General features: G+C 37.9%; 1 protein-coding gene across 1 annotated transcript in view; it reads left to right on the top strand.

Moving 5' to 3' along the window:
• Window positions 1–510: 510 nt before the first annotated feature.
• MACROD2 (mono-ADP ribosylhydrolase 2) overlaps window positions 511–19,385 on the top strand; it is a 2,256,418-nt gene continuing 2,237,543 nt past the window's right edge. The window contains exons 1-2 of the mRNA XM_053574070.1: window positions 511–826; window positions 6,555–6,671. Of these exons, the coding sequence (XP_053430045.1) occupies window positions 781–826; window positions 6,555–6,671 (163 nt within the window). The 5' untranslated portion in view covers window positions 511–780. The remainder of the gene's footprint in view (window positions 827–6,554; window positions 6,672–19,385) is intronic.

The following is a 19,385-nucleotide window of genomic DNA, read 5'->3' as shown; positions in this document are numbered from 1 at the left end:
TTCCTTTTTTGGGTTTTATTTATCTGCCCATTAAGAGGAAAACTTCAGATTATCGGATAAAATGTGCCCAGACGCGGCATTTAGAGTTGAGTATGAAGAATTCCAATACATATTGACCCACGGTCTCCTTCCACGTGTACATCCTCCAGTCCCGAGGGAACTTCCTCTCCTGTTTTCTAGCTCACTCCACTGTCACCTGGTGCACCTGCAGACCACGCCCTCGGGTTCTTGCCCGGCTTGGAGGCGGGCGAGAACCGCGCAGCACCTTCTCCTCTCAGAAGTCAGCTCCACGCCCCGCCCCCCGGGCGAGGTTTCTCCAGCCCACAAGCACTCTGGCACCGCCCCCTTCGGCTCTCTAACGTCCTCGGCGTCTGGCCCGAGCTGGCGTCTGCGCGTGCGCCCTGGGGCCAAAGTGGGGGAGGGCTGTGGTCAGAACGCGGAGAGCGGCGGGCGGTGCAGCCAATGGGAGGCGGCGCTGCCTAGCGGCTGGGAGGCGGGGCTTGCGCGGGTGTTAGGTTAGCGCGAGGCGTGACCTAGTTGACAGGCTCTGAGGTGCTTCTGTGGCAGCGGCCGCTGGGCTGAGGCGGGTGGGAGCCGGAGCTGAGAGCAGGCTGAGGGAGGAGGGCGGCGACTGCAGAGCGACGAGTAGCGCGGGACGCGAAACCTCTTTCACTTTTTCCCTCCCGAGTGCCCCCTCCCACCCCTCCCACTCCACACACACCCTGTTTGCCTGTGAGCCTGGGGAACTTGCAGCTTAAAGCCAGCCACCCCCACGGCAACATGTATCCCAGCAACAAGAAGAAAAAGGTGTGGAGAGAGGAGAAAGGTAACCGGCGTCGAGTCCTGGGGGTGCGAGCGATGGGGGTGGGGTGGGGGCGGGGGGGGGTCAGGCTGTGTTTGTCGCGGCGCCCTCCGCCCGATCTCCCTTCTCGAGCCCTCCCGGCCGGTGCCACCTCCCTCCGGTGTCCGCGTGTGCACGGGCGCGCGCTCCCCGGCGTGCGCGCGCCGCCCCCGGGCACCTGCAGCTGGCGCACGAGTCGGCGCACGCCCCTCTCGTGCACCCCGCGTGCCCGGTCACCTTCTCCCCAGGCGGGGCTGCCTTCGCTTCGCTCTCGGCGTGGATCCCCGCGCGGCATCCTCAGGCGCTGCACAAGTTCCTCTGAGCCCCAGCTGGGACTTTGATACGCCCGGCTGGGTTGTCCCACGGACAACCGGTGCTCGCCGGTGGGCACTCAGCCTACAGCTGCGCACCCCCTGCACCCTATTGCTCCCCCCTTCTACCTCTGAAACTGGCAAAGTGTCCCGGTCTTCAAGTGTTCACCCCTTTTCTGGGTCTCCCTCGTTCGTTGCCGCAGTGTGACTTTTGAAACCTGGAACTCCAGGGGAAAGCTAAAAGGAGTGTTTTGTCTGTGAGGATAAGTGCCTTCAGAAGAGTCTGAATGGGCTTTTCTCCCAGCAGTGCGTTTCTCTATGTTCCATCCCCATTCATGGTCTGAAGTTGCTCAGAGTAAGATAGTGTGACTAATGTCACTTTGTGAATGAACCCATCCTGAATTTTGTGCATATCAGGGTTCATCCAAATAGGCTAGAATGACAGTGGCACGGATTGCTATAAGAAACAAGTTTGTGATCTAGTCCTCACCATCTCTGTCTCTTCCCCTGCGCCTCATCAGTTAGAAAATACTGTGATGTAAAACTTGACTGGCATTTCCTCCCCACTTCATCCCTCTTTTCTTAAATTCTTTTGCTTTTTATAGAAATGTATCAAAAAGTACTTGCATTGCTAGTGCTAAGGTACACTAAACCTGTACGTCAAGTCAAAGGTGAGGTCGAGTGAGGGTAGTGTTTCTGCTGAATGTCCCTTTATCTTTACAGAAGAAGGATAAAGGTATGACTAGGTTAAAGGTGATTACTTTGATATAGTTCTTTAAAACCTGTAGATTTTTATCGCAAATCCTGGGCAAACAGTGGAGGTAAGAAAGAATTAATGTGGAAAAAAAATCGTCTACATTGGGCCTACTTCCAAAAATGCATGAAGAAAGAGGTGAGGGAGGAATTTTTCTTTTCTAAATAACTTGCAGGAAGATTTAACATAACGTAATCGGACAACATAATTAAACTGACCTTAACAATATTAAAAGATTATATTTTTAATAATTATTGGTATATAGAGAGCTAATAGTCTAGTCTCCACAAAACACATGCTGTTGAGAATAAAATAGCCTGGTATATAGTGTAAGAGAATTTTGCTTTGTCTTTGCAGTAGCAGTTACTTTAGCTTCAACACACTTTCAGCAAGCAAACATTCACCTTGTGAGCAATGAAAAATCCTTTATCATTTTTGGTCTTGAAGTGTTAGCTTTGTATTATTGATGATAATGAAGGCAACATAGTGGAAGACTGTAGCCATTGTTTTCAGTAACAGGAATCATTGATGAAATTATAGTGAGTACTTAAGAACTATTTTTCTGTCCTAGTAGAAAAACAGTAAAGTAACAATGTTATGATGGTTCCTTCATTTAACATCTGGGCAGTTGGATTGCTACAGTACTGGCAGTTTAGAATCTTTTTTTAATGTCTATTTTTTCCTTCTATTTCTTCTAATGGAAAAATATAATCGAATTAATATTTTCTTTTTTTTCGAATTAATATTTTCTAAATAAAGAAGCAAATGCACAATTAAGACAGCAGAGTAATTATTCAAAACTAAGGTATTTGTGCATGCTGTTTAATGTTAAAGGAAAAAGTTACTATCATTGTGATTTGAAAACTTTAATGAATGTGTATTATCAGGATGTCTATTTTTGGAATATTTAATACAAAATATTATATTACCAAAGAAGAGCTAGGAACTTCTAGTACATTAGTTAGTATTAGAGAAGCTGATGGGATGCATGACCTTTTTCTTTTCATCCACTGGAGAGCTGATGGTATAGTATTTTTACAGCTGTCCTTTAAAAAGGAAAGCTTACCCACCTCATTGAAATGTCAAAGTATTCTATAAACATATTTTTAACTCAATATATCATCTAATATGTAGGTCTTCCTGTTAATATGTATGGCTGCGTCACAGAGAAAGAATTCACTGCAAAGGTAAAGCATTCTTTAGGGAAAAGTTTTTTGTACTTTTCTGTGGCCTTCAGTATGTTTCATTGTTTAAATAAATAATTAAGGAGTTTTTAAGTCCATATACGTTAAATAAACATATTGACCTAATAATTTGAGCCCTAATTCAGAACCACTCATGTGCATTTTCATTATGTATACTGCAACTTAAATTTATCTCAGTTGTTTTATTATTTTGTTGTTTTACAATTGATTTTGTTTTTGTTCTAAGTGTTCACACTTAAACTTTTAAATAAATGGAAGGGCAGAGGCCAGGTTGCATTCCTCTATGTACCTTTAGCATTTATAGGACCTATACTTTGCATTCTAATATCTTTCTAACACTGTAATAATTCTGTATTCGTGACCTGAGTTTTTATAGTAGTTCTTTGGCAACTGCTAGTCCTCTCCTTTTTCTCCTTTTGGATGATAATTCCAAATTTATCATGCCTTTCAAGTTTCCCATTCCACCAAGACCCATCCCTCTATACTAAACAGATAGCATTGCCTTTTTAATTCACACAGAAAATATGGCTTTGTTCTTATCGTAGAAGAATTACTTTTCTTCCTCATTTGTAAGATTAACCTCTCTGTGCTCTTTATCCCATCTCTTGTATTCTTTCAGATCTTGTGCCATCATTTATTCACTCTTGGGTTTATTTAATTTCTTGGTGTCTTGGGGTTTCTGTCCACTGCCTGTAACAGTGTTCAAGTCTTAATCTTAAAGTCGCTTTTCTTCCACCAGGCTTCACCAGGCTTGGAGTTGTTGTTATCCCTTTTCTTTCACCCATTCCCTCACAGTGTCCAGATTTTAGTTATGATCTAATGAAACCAAATGTTCTTAAAGTCATTTAGTAGTAACAATGATGAATATAAGAATAGTTATTAGTTAAGGCCTGTTTGTGTGCACAGCACTATTCTTGGTACCTTATATGGGTTATCTCACTTAATTCTCACAACTCCCCCATAAGGTAGTATATTGTGGTGCCAAGAACTTTGAACACCAGCTATCTGGGTTTGAATCCCATATATATTGCTTATCTAGCTGTGGGAACTTAGATAAGTTATTTGACCTCTTTGTCTTAGTTTCTTCATCTATAAATTGGAAATAATACCTCCCTACTTACCTCAAAGGGAAAATGAATTTTACAGGGATTAACTGACCCTGTATCATACAGATTTGCATAATGATTTAGTTTAGAACCCGAACAGTTCTGTTAACAACATTGTGATTTTTTCCAGTGCTATTGGTGACTCATTTGATGAGGCAGATTAATGGGTAAATAATTTATACTCTTCCTGACCCTCCTATAACAGATGACAGTGTTTCTCTTTTTCTACTTTTTAAACCTCTTTGTTTTTACTTGTTTTCCACATCACTGGAACCTGTACTTGTGGTGATAACTAAGTTTTATTTCATTGTCTTCTGTATGTGCCATTCCTTAAATGTTGTTTTTTGAAGTTTGATCCTCTGCTTTCTTTCCTTCTTCTCTTCCCTTCCTTCTTTCTTCTGGGACCAGAAGTTTCAGTTATAATGTCTGAAATCTCTAGGCTAGATCTCTCTTCTGAGTTCCAGATCCTTGTTTTCAAGGTCTTGAATGTCTCATAGGCACCTTAAACTCAATTTGGTGACAATTGAGTAACGTGATTTGAACATTTCACCTCTGATTAAAATATATATATATTCTGGTAATGTGGTTGAAGAAGAGCTAGTTCTAGAAGTGGGAAAAATGTGGTTCTCCATTTCTCCATTAATGCATCTGGTGTTTATTTCTGTGAAAGACTCTTTTAAAGTGATTACAATAGAACCTCCATAGTTGACCACCTCCCTATATTGACTACCTCCTTAAGTTGACCTAATTTTCATAGACCAGACATGAACCATATGTACATATTAGTACGATAGTTCTTACGTTGACTAACTCTGTACGTTGACCAGTTTGTTTCAGTCCCGTGAGTGGTCAACTTAGAAAGATGAGAGAGTATTAAAATCTTAAACTACATGCTCTCCTTAAGTCCATTCACCTAAACTACAATACCTTATCATATGCTCAAAGAGAATCAAAGAATATGAGAATACAACTGTCAGTCTCTCTACTTTGTGGAAACCTATGGTGAAGTATATGCTGTATGATCACTGACATATAGACTGAGGATGCCAAGTGTCAGTTTCTATATTGACTATTAGTAAATATTAATTTCTTGTTTCTTTAGGTTAAACATAAATATAAATGATTTTTTTTACATTTTTCTGCATTCTAGTGGATCATTTTATATACCTTCAGGGATATGCACAACTTTCAGTGTTAGTGGTCTGCTCTATGGGACAAAGGTAACTGCTCAGTATGGCATACAAGCCTTGTACAGTTTTGTTTTGCCTTATGTTTCCAAGTACTATTCCGCTTATGTGCCTACTCCTCTTCTCATACCATACACGTATCTTACAGCTTCATTAAACTATTGTAGTCATATTTCCTTTGTTGACATTGTTCTGTTGGTCTGAAATGTCCTTACTTTTTACTTCTTCATGGTAAAATTCTGCCTATCCTTCATGAACCAGAATATATACCATCTTTTTTGAGGAGACTTTCCTGAGAACGTAGTACAGTGTAGTGGGTAATAGCATAAGTTGTAGTTTTTGACTAATGGAGATATCTGTCTGTATTTTAATCTTGGCTTGCTGTTTGAAAGGTTACTTGCTTTGGGCAAACAACTTAATTGTGCTTCATTTTCCTATCTCTAAAATAGGGACAATAGTACTATCAATTTTATGAGTTGTTGGAAAGATGGTTTTAATGGTTTAATGTGAAATATCTGGCATGTTCTTTATTAAAAAAGTTCCTTATGACACCCATGATTATACTAAGATACAGTTCTGTTTTTAAATTTCTTAATCTTATAATTAAGATGTATATTTAAAGAAATGCTTATCATCTCCACAAAGTTATAATTAAATTGGAAGTACACTTTTATGTATTATCAATGACATCATAAAATTGAGAAAATATCTTGATGGCTGCTTTTTTGGTGCTCTCATGATTTGTAATACATGCCTTAGCGTTTTATATTTTGTTTATAAAGATATTATTCCGTATCTTATCCATTTCCTCTTTTGTCCTGAGTTCTCTTCAAAGTTAAGGATCACCACTGTATAAACATACTACCTGTCACGTGGTAGACTGTCAGTAGATGGTGATTGAAAGAGTAAATGAATTACTTATTTCTTGAATTATCACAAGAGAGTCTTCATCAGGCTTTGATCCCCCCTCCACTGATACGGAATTTGACATCTTTTAACACTCAAATGTAGTCATTGTGTTTGCATTTTGTTATTCCTCAGGACCATACCAGGACTTTGCTTAGTTTAATGTGGATAATGTTTAAAGTATAAAATAATTTCTGTGATTAAAAGTTAAATACAAATGGAGATTCTGCTTTTATTTTGCAAGAACGTTTACTGAAGATGACCTTAGAGGAGAGACGTAAAGAATACCTAAGGGACTTTGTTCCCCTGAACACCGTTCTGTCATGGAAGGAGGAGATGAAGGGCAAGAACCAAAATAATGGTAAGTTTCTCAGAACATTTTTTAGGTAGATACGCTTCCTATTTATTTGTGACTTCTGCAGAATAGTTGGTGACAGAAATAAATAACTGGCATTCAGTAAAGAGATGAGATTTTTACTAGTTTGCGTGGTTGTCATTTAATTATTTTTGGCAGTCATGTGTTTTTTAAATTAAGGAAAGTTTATTAACATAGTTTTTATTTTGAAATATATCACCCTTACGATATGATCCTTTTTTACAGGTCTTTTGTTTGTTTTTACCAATTTGCTAGTTCTTGGTGCAATTGCTACATGTAATAGTGATTTGGTGCTTTGGTGTGGACTTTTGACTTTGCTTTGATTACGTTCATTTTATATTGATCTCCTTAAATTATTTTGAGGATTAGATATAGCTGAAAGAGTATATTAGGAAAGTAGAGAAAAACCAAGTAACGTTTTTCATTATTTTAAAGAAAAATATGTATTAGTATAATGTGGTCTCTCAAAGTCTTTATGATTTGATGAGAGTCTAGATTGTGTTAAAATATAAATGAAGTTTTAAGGATTAAAAGCCTACCTGAAAAAGTTTCTAAAAACAACATTAATAGATTTAATGGATGTTTAACGTGCTTACTTTTGAGTTAACGCTTATTGGTATTAAAGATCTGGATGTGAAGGTTAGTCAAATGGTACTATTTAGGGCATTTAACAGTTGAGAAAGAAAGAACTTTGTGAAGCGCATTTGGAACATGCCAGTTTCACAGATTGTGGTCGTAAGCTGATGGAACTATACAGGGTACCATGGGTCCAGAAAGTGAAGACTAGCATGGAATACCTATGAACAAAATCTTTAGGGAACAACAGCCAAATTAGGCTTTGGTATCTGTGTAGGAAACACATTTACTTGAGGGTTTAAGCTTTAGGTAGAACTTTGTTTTTCTAAAAAAGCAAAGCATGTGGGATTGGGAGTGAAAAGATGTGGGTTCTAGGGCGGTGCCTGTGGCTCAGTCAGTGGGGCGTTGGCCCCATGTACCGAGGGTGGCGGGTTCGGACCTGGCCCCGGACAAACTGCAACCAAAAAATGGCTGGGGGTTGTGGCGGGCGCCTGTAGTCCCAGCTACTCGGGAGGCTGAGGCAGGAGAATCACTTGAGCCCAGGAGTTGGAGGTTGTTGTGAGCTGTGTGAGGTCATGGCACTCTACAGAGGGCCATGAAGTGAGACTCTGTCTCTACAAAAAAAAAAAAAAAAAGATGTGGGTTCTTTTAGAATCTACCCCATGATTGCATTAATGTACACAGCTATGATTTAATATCAATAAAAAAATAGAGTCTACTATAAGCTGCTTGGAAACCTGTAACTTTGGGAGAGTGGGGTAGCAGCTCTATCCCAAGTTTTAATGGGGTCGTTGGATAATTAGATTGGGATATAAACCTCAAGACCTGCCTACCCAGTGTGTTCAATAAATGCATGTTTTTTAAATAGTGGTCTAATTGACACATCATTGGGAGGGAAGGGAATGCTGTGTAATGAAATCAGGGAGACAGAGTTGTGTGCCTTGTCTGACCTGGGACCATGTGCCTCTTCATGTTTGGGTTTCAGGAATTTCTTCTTTTGTTTGTAAGCAACTGACTTGTGCTTGTTGTTCATGTTCATATTTGTCAACTATTATTAGCGAAACTCTGGAATTATGTGTTTCTAATTACTTTTCCCCCGTAATAATTCTTTTATAATAATTTCATTTGCCAGTTACTATATCATAGGGATTTTTAAAAATCTTTGTTTCTCCTATTATACTATTTTCTAGCACCTGGAATGATGCCTGATTTGTAGGTGGGCTCATTCATGTTAAATAAGAATACCTCAGTAGTTAAAAGTCTACAAGGGACAATTCTTTTTTTCCCCAACCTTTTAATAATGGGCACTTTAAATATATATACAAAGATAAAGTACAGTCATGGCCCACATGATGTTTTGGGTACTGGCAGACCACATATATGATGTTGGTCTTATGAGATTTTAATACTGTATTTTTACTGTACCTTTTCTATGTTTACATGTGTTTAGATACACAAATATTTAGCATTGTGTTACATTGCCTAAAGTATTAAGTACAGTAACATGCTGTACAGGTTTGTAGTCTTGGAGCAAATGGTATACCATGTAGCCTAGGTGTGTAGTAGGCTATACCAATCTGGATTTGTGTAAGTACACTCTGTGATTTTCACACAGCAACAAAATCACCTAGCCACACATTTCTCAGAACATATTTCCATTGTTCAGCAATGTGTGACTTTAGTATAATGAACTTCATGCATCTATCACTCAGTTTCAAAAGTAAATAAATGGCCAGTTTTATTTCATCTATACTAGTGCTCCCTGCACCTTTCACTCATACTGTTTTGAAGCAAATTTAATACATTATAGTAATTTTGTCTGTAAGGATATGTATGTATGTTTGGATAGATGTACACCTCTAAAAGACAGGGATGTATTTTTGTTTTAATATGTATAACGACAATACTATTATCACATATAAAATTAATTGATTTCTTTTTTTTTTTTTTTTTTTTTTTGTAGAGACAGAGTCTCCCTGTACCGCCCTCGGGTAGAGTGCCGTGGCGTCACACGGCTCACAGCAACCTCTAACTCTTGGGCTTACGCGATTCTCTTGCCTCAGCCTCCCGAGCAGCTGGGACTAGAGGCGCCCGCCACAATGCCCGGCTATTTTTTGGTTGCAGTTTGGCCGGGGCTGGGTTTGAACCCGCCACCCTCGGCATATGGGGCTGGCGCCCTACTCACTGAGCCACAGGCGCCGCCCAAATTAATTGATTTCTTAATTTAATTATGTATCCAGTTGGTATTCTTGTTTTTGCCCTTGTCTCACAAAGATTTTTTTTTGTTGTACAGTTGATTTATTTGAGTCAAGATCTAAATAAAGCTCACATATTGCATTTAATGTTTCTTAAGGGACTTTTAATCTATAGTTACTTCTCTCTTGTTGTCTTTTTTCCCCCTCTCATAATTTATTTGTTGAATAAACTATATTTGTTCATCCTGCTGAATTTTTCATATTTTGAATTTTGTTGACTGTATCTCTGTGGTGTCACTTAGTACACTCCTCTGTCCCTGTTGCTTTTTAGGAGTTTGTAGTTAAATCTAGAGGCTTGTTCAGATTGGGGTTTAAATTTTCTTTTTTTTGAAAGAATAGTTTGTAGATTATTGTGTATCCTTTTGGATCATATCATAAGGCACATAATCTCAGATTGTCTCTCTTCGTGGTAATAAAATTAATCCCTTGAAAAAGACCCAAAGACACAAACTCTATAAAATAATTTAAGGTGGTTTATTCTGAGCCACATGTGTGATGGACCTGGAGCACATGGCCTGACAAAATGTACCTGCGTTATCTGGGTATCTGGATTATAGTTTAGTTTTATGCATTTCTGGAGCCAGGAATTACAAGTAAGACCCTAAGTCAATACATGGAGGGTACACTGTGGAGGTTATACTGTGAGGGATATATGATACCTTAGTTTTGCCTGGAAAGGTGAGACATTTCAAATTTCAAAATTGGGGGAGAGGCTTATAGGTTGTAGTTAGGTTTAAAGATTTGTAATTGGTGCTGGATGGAATTGGGCTCACGCTTCTAATCTTAGTACTCTGGGAGGCCAAGATGGGAGGACCTTTTGAGCTCACTAGTTTAAGGCCAGCCTGAACAAGAGTAAGACTCCACCTCTACTGAAAACAGAAAAATAATAGCTGGGAGATTGTGAGAGGTTCCTGTATTCAGGAGGCTGAGTCAGGATTGCTTGAACCCAGGAGTTTAAGGTTGTTGTGAGCTAGGCTGACACCATGGCACTCTAGCCTGGGCAACAGAGTGAGATTCCATCTTAAAAAAAAAAAAAAAAAAAAAAGATATATATTTGTAATTGGTTAAAGAAATGAAGCTTTGTGTAAAGGCCTCCAGACATTTATTGAAACTCAAGTGATCTGTTAAGTAAATTGATGGTCTGTAACTGTGGTTTAAATTTTGTCTTATATAGGTCTGTTAATCATTTAGCATCTTATTATTATAAAAGATATCTCCTAAAAGGGAGTGGGGCATGATCAAGCATATCTGACCTCCTTTATCATGGACATCAACTCAGTTTTAGTTTTTATTTTTTTTTGGATCCCCTTGGTCAAGAGGGTATCTGTTCATTCAGCTGGGAGGCTTAGGATTATATTTTAGTTCACAGGCTCAAGTACTGTCAGCCTTATCTGTCTAGGGCAGTGGTTCTCAACCTTCCTAATGCCGCAATGTATTTTCATTGTTAAAAAGAGATCGCAACCCACAGGTTGAGAACTGCTGGTCTAGGGCAAAGTTTCCTAATAGTCACAGCAGCCATTGATGATTGTTGCTTAGATCCATTATTTTATTAGGGGTGGCAAAATAGTGTTCTTTGAATTTCATTGTTCTTTTATTTATTGGATGGCCTTACTATAAAGAGAGAACTCTCTCTTACCAAGTCTCATTACTATGCAGTATGGTTTATACAGGAAAGGCAGACTAAATTTTAGATTTCCTTTACCAGTTTTCAGAGTTCATTCTCAATTCATCAAAGTTGACCAAAAAGTTCTTTTCTTTTTAATTTTTCGCTGTCATTGTGAATCTTTCTCCTTCCCTTCCTTTTTTCCTCTTTTCTTCCCTCTTCTCCCCCTTCTTTTCCTTTCCTATCACATGTATGTTAAGTGAGCATGCTTCAGTGGTTAGCAGTCTACAAAGGAGTTTGTGTGCTTGTATATTTAAAAGTATAGCTCTTGTGCAAATACATAGAATTACTGATTAGTAGCCATAAGATACAGTAAAAAGAGAAAGTGATGTATAAGTGGGTAGATGGATAGATACGATAGAAGATGACATTGCTTCTTTGCAGAGATAACAGTTCTAGTTCTTGGGTTTAACTGGTGTATGTTCTCTTTTCCTTCGCTGCTGCAATGCTAAGATTCCTTTAGAACATCACCCAGAGAACCAATATTGTTACTCTCTTGAATGGAGCAAAGCACTGACAAAGACTGTCAGGCTTGTGCTAATTTTCTCTGACTAGATGGTATCAGGGAAAATAGCCATGACTATAAGTTTAGATTGACTTTAAGTTATTACTTTTAATGTTTAGGTGGAACAACAATGTGGGAATAAAATAATAAATGATGAGATGAGTTAGGTGAAAACTGTAGAATTATTTTACTCAGGTATGATAAAATATTTTAAGCAATTGTTCATTTAGAAAGAAACTTCATATTTTGTATTGAATATGCATATTTATATTGAAATCTGATTTGTAGATCTTTGAAAACAAGCTATAAAATGTGAACTGTGTGGTCTTTGAAAGTCTGAATCCCTCTCAGTTTTTGAGGTGTATAGAAATATTTTGACTCAAAAATAAAACAAAACAAAAACAGAAATATTTCGACGTTTTAGTTGATTAGAGGTATGTTTGTAATGTTTTGTTTCTTACATTTTAAAAATATTAGTAAAAGCTTATGAATACAGCCTTATTTACTCCCATTCTCAGTAGAATTAATTTCTACTCTTAAATTAATTCTGCAAGATGTGGTGGATGACCAAAGCAATAATAGTTAAGTCCATATCTCTCAATCTCTCAGTCTGTTCATTTTGAAATGTAATTTCAATATAGGTGTTGATTTTTGTGTTCACTTTACCTATGTCCCAAATTGAAAAGTGGTGTTAGAAATCCTCAAAGAAAGTATATCTTAATCATCTTTCAATCTGAGTGCATTACTCCAGTACTTTTATAAAGTAATTGGTAAATTTGTAATAACTGTTTTTGAATGTCAATATCTTTATAAATATCTAGGACTGAGGAAATAAGAACATAATTACTTATACTGTTGAATGTTTCATGGAGAGTGGTGAGGGGCCATAATGGTAAAGAAAGCAGAAAGAGGGACGGAGGGAAGGGGCTGGGGCCTTGGTGTGTGTCACACTTTATGGGGGCAAGACATGATTGCAAGAGGAACTTTGCCTAACAATTGCAATCAATGTAACCTGGCTTATTGTACCCTCAATGAATCCCCAACAATAAAAAAAAAAAAAATTAAAAAAAATTTTAATAGCTATGGTGAAGTGGACACTGCCAAAGATTTATAAACTATATTAACTACATTATTTTATTAAATGTTTGCTAGTTGTTAGTTGAAAGATGTGGTACAATTTAAGATGTCTGAATAGTTAGGAAAATGGTGTTAAAAACAGGATGGAATGGAATAGGGCGATAAAAATTGGAAAGGAATATTTCCTATTTAATTTCTCTATATTGATCCTTTTTAATGTTATATTCAGGTTGAGCACTGTACTTTAGAAGTAAAATAATCAGTAGAAGCAGAAGAGTAATCAGAGCAAAATAACTCAGCTTCTTAGATACAAATCTTTCATTTTGAGTGGTGTTGATTTTGTTTTTCCCTTATGAATGATCTTAATGTGAATTTAATTAAAAACCCAGAAATCTGCATTTGCTTCAATTAACTATGACAATTCTAGCTTATTCTTTAACAATTATTTGTAAAGCTTCCATTATGTGCAAAGATGTTACACAATTAGAACTTATATTAGAATCAGGCATTTTTTGCCTTTTTTTTTTTTTTTTGAGACAGAGTCTCACTATGTTGCCCTTGGTAGAGTGTTATGGCGTTAACAGCTCACAGCAACCCAAACTTTTGTGCTTAAGCGATTCTCTTGCCTCAGCCTCCCAAGTAGCTGGGACTACAGGTGTCTGCCACAACACTTGGCTATTTTTTTTTACAGTTGTTTAGCTAGCTGGGGCTGGGTTTGAACCCGCCAGCCTCGGTGTATGTGGCTGGCGCTGTAACCATTGTGCTACAGGTGCCATTTGCTTTGAAAATGAAAAATAAGGAGTAGGATAAAGACTGAAATTTTAAAATGGCTTCCTTTATGGTTGGGCCCTTCTTTTCCTCTTTGTCCTTGTATTATAGTACTTTCTTGGTCTTTGCATCCACCCACATTATCTTCCTTTTTCTTTTCTTTTTCTCAGTCTCTTCCTGAGAAGAGGGAGGGTCTTATTCTCTTGTCTTGGTGACAGTGGCTTCATCATAACTTATTGCAGTCTCAAACTCCTGGGCTTAAGTGATCCTTCTGCCTTACCCTCCTGAGTAGCTGGATTACAGGTGCCCACCACAATGCCTGGCTAGTTTTTTTTCTTGTAGAGATGGGGTCTTGCTCTTGCTCAGGCTGGTCTCAAATTCATGAGCTCAAGCAGTCCACCCACCTTGCTCTCCCAGAGTGCTAAGATTTACAGGTGTGAGCCACGGCACCTATCCTGTGTGTTAATGTCACATCCTGGTTAAGCCTTTTACTGAGTTACTTAGATGGTCTGCTTCAAAGAGGACCTTTGGTATAGATGAAGAATTTGGTTTTTCCTAGACGAATTAGACTAACTTCTAAGAATTTTGAAAATAAGTGGAATTCACTCTAAGTATTAAAACATTAAAAATTTCTATGTGATGATATTCTATGTGAAGGTGTGAACACTAGTTTAGTTATATATTTGTAGATGGAGAAAAGAAAAATATGAATTACGTGAGAATTCACGAAACACTTTATAGTTTTACTTTTCCTCTGTTTCATTTCCCCCTTGGTCCTTTTGATTGAAGTTGACCCTTGAACATCAGATGGGTTAGGCAAACCAATTCCTGTGTAGCTGAAATTTCATGTACAACTTTTGATTCCCCTAAAATGTAACTACTAATAAATTGCTGACTAGAATCTGAATAATACCAATAACATAAATAGTTGATTAACACGTATTTCACATGTTATGTGTATTATGTACTGTATTCTTACAACAAAGGAAGCTAGAGAAAATAAAATGTTATTAAGAAAATCACTAAGAAAGAGAAAATATATTTGCTATTTATTGAGTGGAAGGAGATCATCACATAGGTCTTCATCCTTCTTGTCTTCACATTGAATAGGCTGAGGAGTAGGAGGAAGAAGAGGGGTTGGTCTTACTGTCTCATGGGTGGCAGAGGCCAAAAAGGTAGAGGGAAGGTAGAAGGGAGGCAGGAGAGACAGGCACACTTGGGGTAATGTAACAGAAATACAACATAATTTTTGACATTTTTGCCTTTTTATTTCTCTGAAAATGTTTCTGTATAGTTTCCATGTAAGTCTTTCTTCCATTGTTTGCTTTCAGTTCCCATATCATATTATTGGAAGGTTTCATGTTGTAAAAGAAGTCAAAAGCAGTCTTGAATAATTGGAACCGTTCTACCAGATATTATCTAATGTCAATTTGTTTTCTGGCTCTGCTGCTTCTACATCTTCTTATTGTCTAATACTGGTTCAGAAACACTCATCTCCACCAAGTTGTTTTCTGTTACTTCCTTTGGTGCATTGTCTTTTGGCTGTTGAGTTTCTCTAAGACCCATATCTTGATACCCTTCACCCTCCACTTAAAAAAAACAGTGCCATATCCACAATTTCTTTCATAATTTTCTTGATTGGCTTTGTTGTAAATCTTGTGAAATCATGAAAAATATCTGGACAGTTTTCTCTAGCAGTAATTTATTGTTTCTGGCTTGATACCTTTCTTGACTTTCTCTCTCTCTCTCTCTCTCTCTTTTTTTTTTTTTTTTTTTTTTTTTGCTGTTTTTTTGGCTGGGGCTGGGTTTGAACCTGCCACCCTCGGCATATGGGGCCAGTGCCCTACTCCTGGAGCTACAGGTGCCGCCCCTTTCCTGACTTTTTCTGTAATAAGGTTGACATTTTGAGTGGTGTAATCCTTGCACACTTTCATGATGTTCTCTCTCTTGGGGTTCTCTTCTCTAGAATTGGCAGTTCTTTTCATATGATAATATGTGCAATGAGCCTTAAAGGTTCTTAAGACCCCCTGATCTAGTGGCTGAATTAGAGATGTTGTGTTTGATGGCAAGTAAACCTCTTCAGTGAACTCCGGGTGGCTAGGGATATAAAAAGAACTTTTATGAGCATTCCCTTACTGGCATAGTGCTTCCTGACTTCAGGGATAAAACATCAACGGGCCTAATCCATAAAAGGGGTTCTTGTTATCCAAGCCTTCTTTTATACAATCAAAAGGCAGGCTGGCGGATGGTATTTATCTTTTCCCTTCAAGCCTTGGATGTTAGCGGATTATAGGTGAGGGCAGTCTTAAGCATGGATCCAACTGCATTTGCCCCAAACAGTAGAGCTAACCTGTCCCTTCCTGGCTAAAATTCTGGTGTCTGCGTATTTTTCATAATGATAAATGTCTTTTCTGGCATTATTTTTCTAGAATAGGACACTTTTTTTTTTTTTGAGACAGAGTCTCACTTTGTTACTCTCGGTAGAGTGCTATGGGGTCATAGCTCACAGCAACCTCTAACTCTTGGGCTCAAGCAATTCTCTTGCCTCGGCCTCCCAAGTAACTGGGACTACAGGTGCCCACTACAATGCCACCACAATGCCACAAGGCTATTTCTGGTTGTAGTTATTGTTGTTTGGCAGGCCCGGGGCTGGATTTGAACCTGCCAGCTCCAGTGTATGTGGCTGGCGCCCCAGTCACTGAGCTACAAGCTCTCAGCCACTAGAATGGGACACTTTTCATTTGTATTAAAGTACTGTTGGGTACTTCAGAAAGGATACTATTTGGTATCCTTCTCATTGATTTTTTTCATGGCACCTGGAACTAGTCTGCTGCCTCCTGATCAGCTTCTCCTATTGCCTTGACATTTTAAAAGACAAATCTCTTTCTAAAATTATCAAAGTTATTCTTTGCTGGTGTAAGTTCTCCAGCTTTAGATCTTTCACTTTCCTTATGCTTTTTCTTGAATTATATTAGAGTTTATAGGTGTGCTTTTTAAAATAGCAATCTTGTACCCACATAAAAGCTGAATTTTCAATAGGAGATAAAAAGTATTGAAAGTACTCACTACAAGATAGAAAGTATTTTGTAGTGCAAAGTTTTTGTATCTGTGGCATAGCTGTGGTGATGGCTTCAAATTTCCTTTTCTCTTTTTTCCTTTTTTTAAATGGTCCTTACACTGGATTCATTTTTCTTGAAATGGTAGCAATTGCAGTTGCAGATCTCAACCTACCGTATGCATCAAGCAATTCAATTTTTTTCTTGTAATGTCATGACTTTTCTGTTTCTTAGTAGCACTTCCAGCATCACTAGTGGCATTTTGGGTCCCATGATATTATTCAAGGTTTATGGTATTGCACTGGACACAATGAAAAATACGTAAGAACCGTGCTAGTACATTTTTTACTGTTATATACAATTTACTGGAGAGACAACTGCTCATGCAGAGTGATTAGTGTCACATAGGATAATCCTAACAGTACTTGAGCTCGCTGCAATAGCAGTTGGAGGTGGCTATGAAATTACTATAGTAGTACAATATGTACTATAGTTAATTTTGTGCAATTGTGATTTAATATTGTGTATTAACTTTTGTTTATATTTCTCTTGACTTCCAGTGGTTCCATATAAGTTCTGTAAGTTCTGGAAGTGTTAGTCCTAAAACTTTTTCAAGATTGTATAGCTATTTGTTGTCCCTTGAGATTAGATATAAAATTGGTTTTTCTTTTTGTAAAAAATACTGCTGGGATGTTGATAAAGATTGCATTGAAGCTATAGATCATTCTGGGTAATGTTGTGTTCTTTGCATTTTTCAGTGTATAATCTTTTACCTCCTTGGTTGAGTTTATTACTAATTACTTTATACTTTTTGAGGCTGTTGTAAGTGGAATTGTTTTCTTAATTTTCTTATCCATGTTCATTGATAGTGCATAGAAATATAACTGATTTTATTTAGTAATTTTTGTATTCTATACCTTTGCTGAATTCAAGCTAATAATATTTCATTTTTTTTTTACATATATGATCATGTAATTTGTGAAAAGAGATAATCCGTTCCAGTTTGGATGCCACTGATATCTTTTTCTTGCCCAGTTGCCTTGGCTCAAATTTCCAATATCATGTTGACTGTAAGTCATAGCAGACATTATTTTGTTCCTGGTGTTATGGCAGATGCTCTGGGTCTTTCACCATTTATATGTTAGCTTGTGGATTTTTTCATATATCTCTATTATGTTGAAAAATTTCCTTTTATGCTTATTGAACATTTTGCTTTTTTTTTACTTTAATCACTTTTTTAAAAATTGTTGGATTCATTGACTATGTAAGAAACCAGGTTACAGTGATTGCATTTGTTAGGTAAAGTCCCTCTTACAATTGTGTCTTGCCCCCAAAATGTGTGTCTCACACGAAGACCCCACCCCACTCCCTCCTTCCCTCTCTCTGCTCTTCCTTTTCCCCACCCCTCCCACTTTCTTTCTCTGCTCTCCCCTTCCCCCACTGTGTCATTAATTGTCCTCATATCAAAACTGAGTACATAGGATTCATGGTTCTCGATTCTTGTGATGCTTTACTAAGAATAATGTGTTTCACCTCCATCCAGGTTAATACAAAGGCTGTAAAAGCTCTCTTTTTTTAATGGCTGAATAGTATTCCACGGTGTACATATACCATAGGTTGTTAATCTGTTCCTGGGTTGGTGGGCATTTAGGTTGTTTCCATATTTTGGCGATTGTAAATTGAGCTGCAACGAACAGTCTAGTGCAGGCGTCCTTATGATAAAAGGAGTTTTTTCCTTCTGAGTAGATGCCCAGCAATGGGATTGCAAGATCAAATGGGAGGTCTAGCTTGAGTTCTTTGAGGGTTCTCCATACTTCCTTCCAAAAAGGTTGTGTTAGTTTGCAGTCCCACCAGCAGTGTAAAAGTGTTCCCTTCTCTCCACATCCACGCCAGCATCTGCAGTTTTGAGATTTTGTGATGTGGGCCATTCTCGCTGGGGTTAGATAGTATCTCAGGGTGGTTTTGATTTGTATTTCTCTAATAGATAGGGATGGAGACCATTTTTTCATGTGTTTGTTAGCCATTCGTCTGTCTTCTTTAGAGAATTCTATTTATGTCTCTTGTCCATTGATATATGGGATTGTTGGCTTTTTTCATGTGTATTAATTTGAGTTTTTGTTTTTTTTTACAAGGTGGAAGAAATTTTATTACCAGTAATAAATTTGTGTTATTTATGCATCACAGAAGGCCAAGAACTCTGTTCACTGTCAATATCAGAAGTATCTTCTTCTTTAGTTTCTACATTACCAGTGTCTTGAAAAGGGTCACTGTCCTCATCCCAATACATTTCATAGTACTCAATTTCATCCATAGCATAGCTGATGCTGCATTTTTTTATCTGACTAATTTTTCAATTTTAATTACTTTATTTAAACAAATCATTCTCAAATATACCATTCCCCTCCATAACTTTCCATTAATACCCAGGAAAAGGGGCCCCAATTCCAGGGGAAATTACACATATATTTTTAAAAATAAAATGTAGTTATGTTTTTTTTAATTTATTTTTTTATTAAATCATAGCTGTGTACATTGATATGATCATGGGGTATCATACACTTGCTTCATAGACCATTTGACACATTTTCATTACAATGGTTAACATAGCCTTCCTGGCATTATCTCAGTTACTGTGCCAAGACATTTACATTCTACATTTATCAAGTTTCGCAAATACCCCTGTAAGATGCACTGCAGGTATAATCCCACCAATCCCCCTCCCTTTACCCACCACCCTCCTCCCTCCCCTCCCTTTCCCACTTCCCCCTATTGTTAGGTTGTAACTGGGTTATAGCTTTC

This window comes from Nycticebus coucang, chromosome 21 (genome assembly GCF_027406575.1).
Source record: "Nycticebus coucang isolate mNycCou1 chromosome 21, mNycCou1.pri, whole genome shotgun sequence".
NCBI lineage: Eukaryota > Metazoa > Chordata > Mammalia > Primates > Lorisidae > Nycticebus > Nycticebus coucang.
The sequence above is the reverse complement of the archived record's forward strand: the minus strand, read 5'-3'. Positions and strand labels throughout refer to the sequence as shown.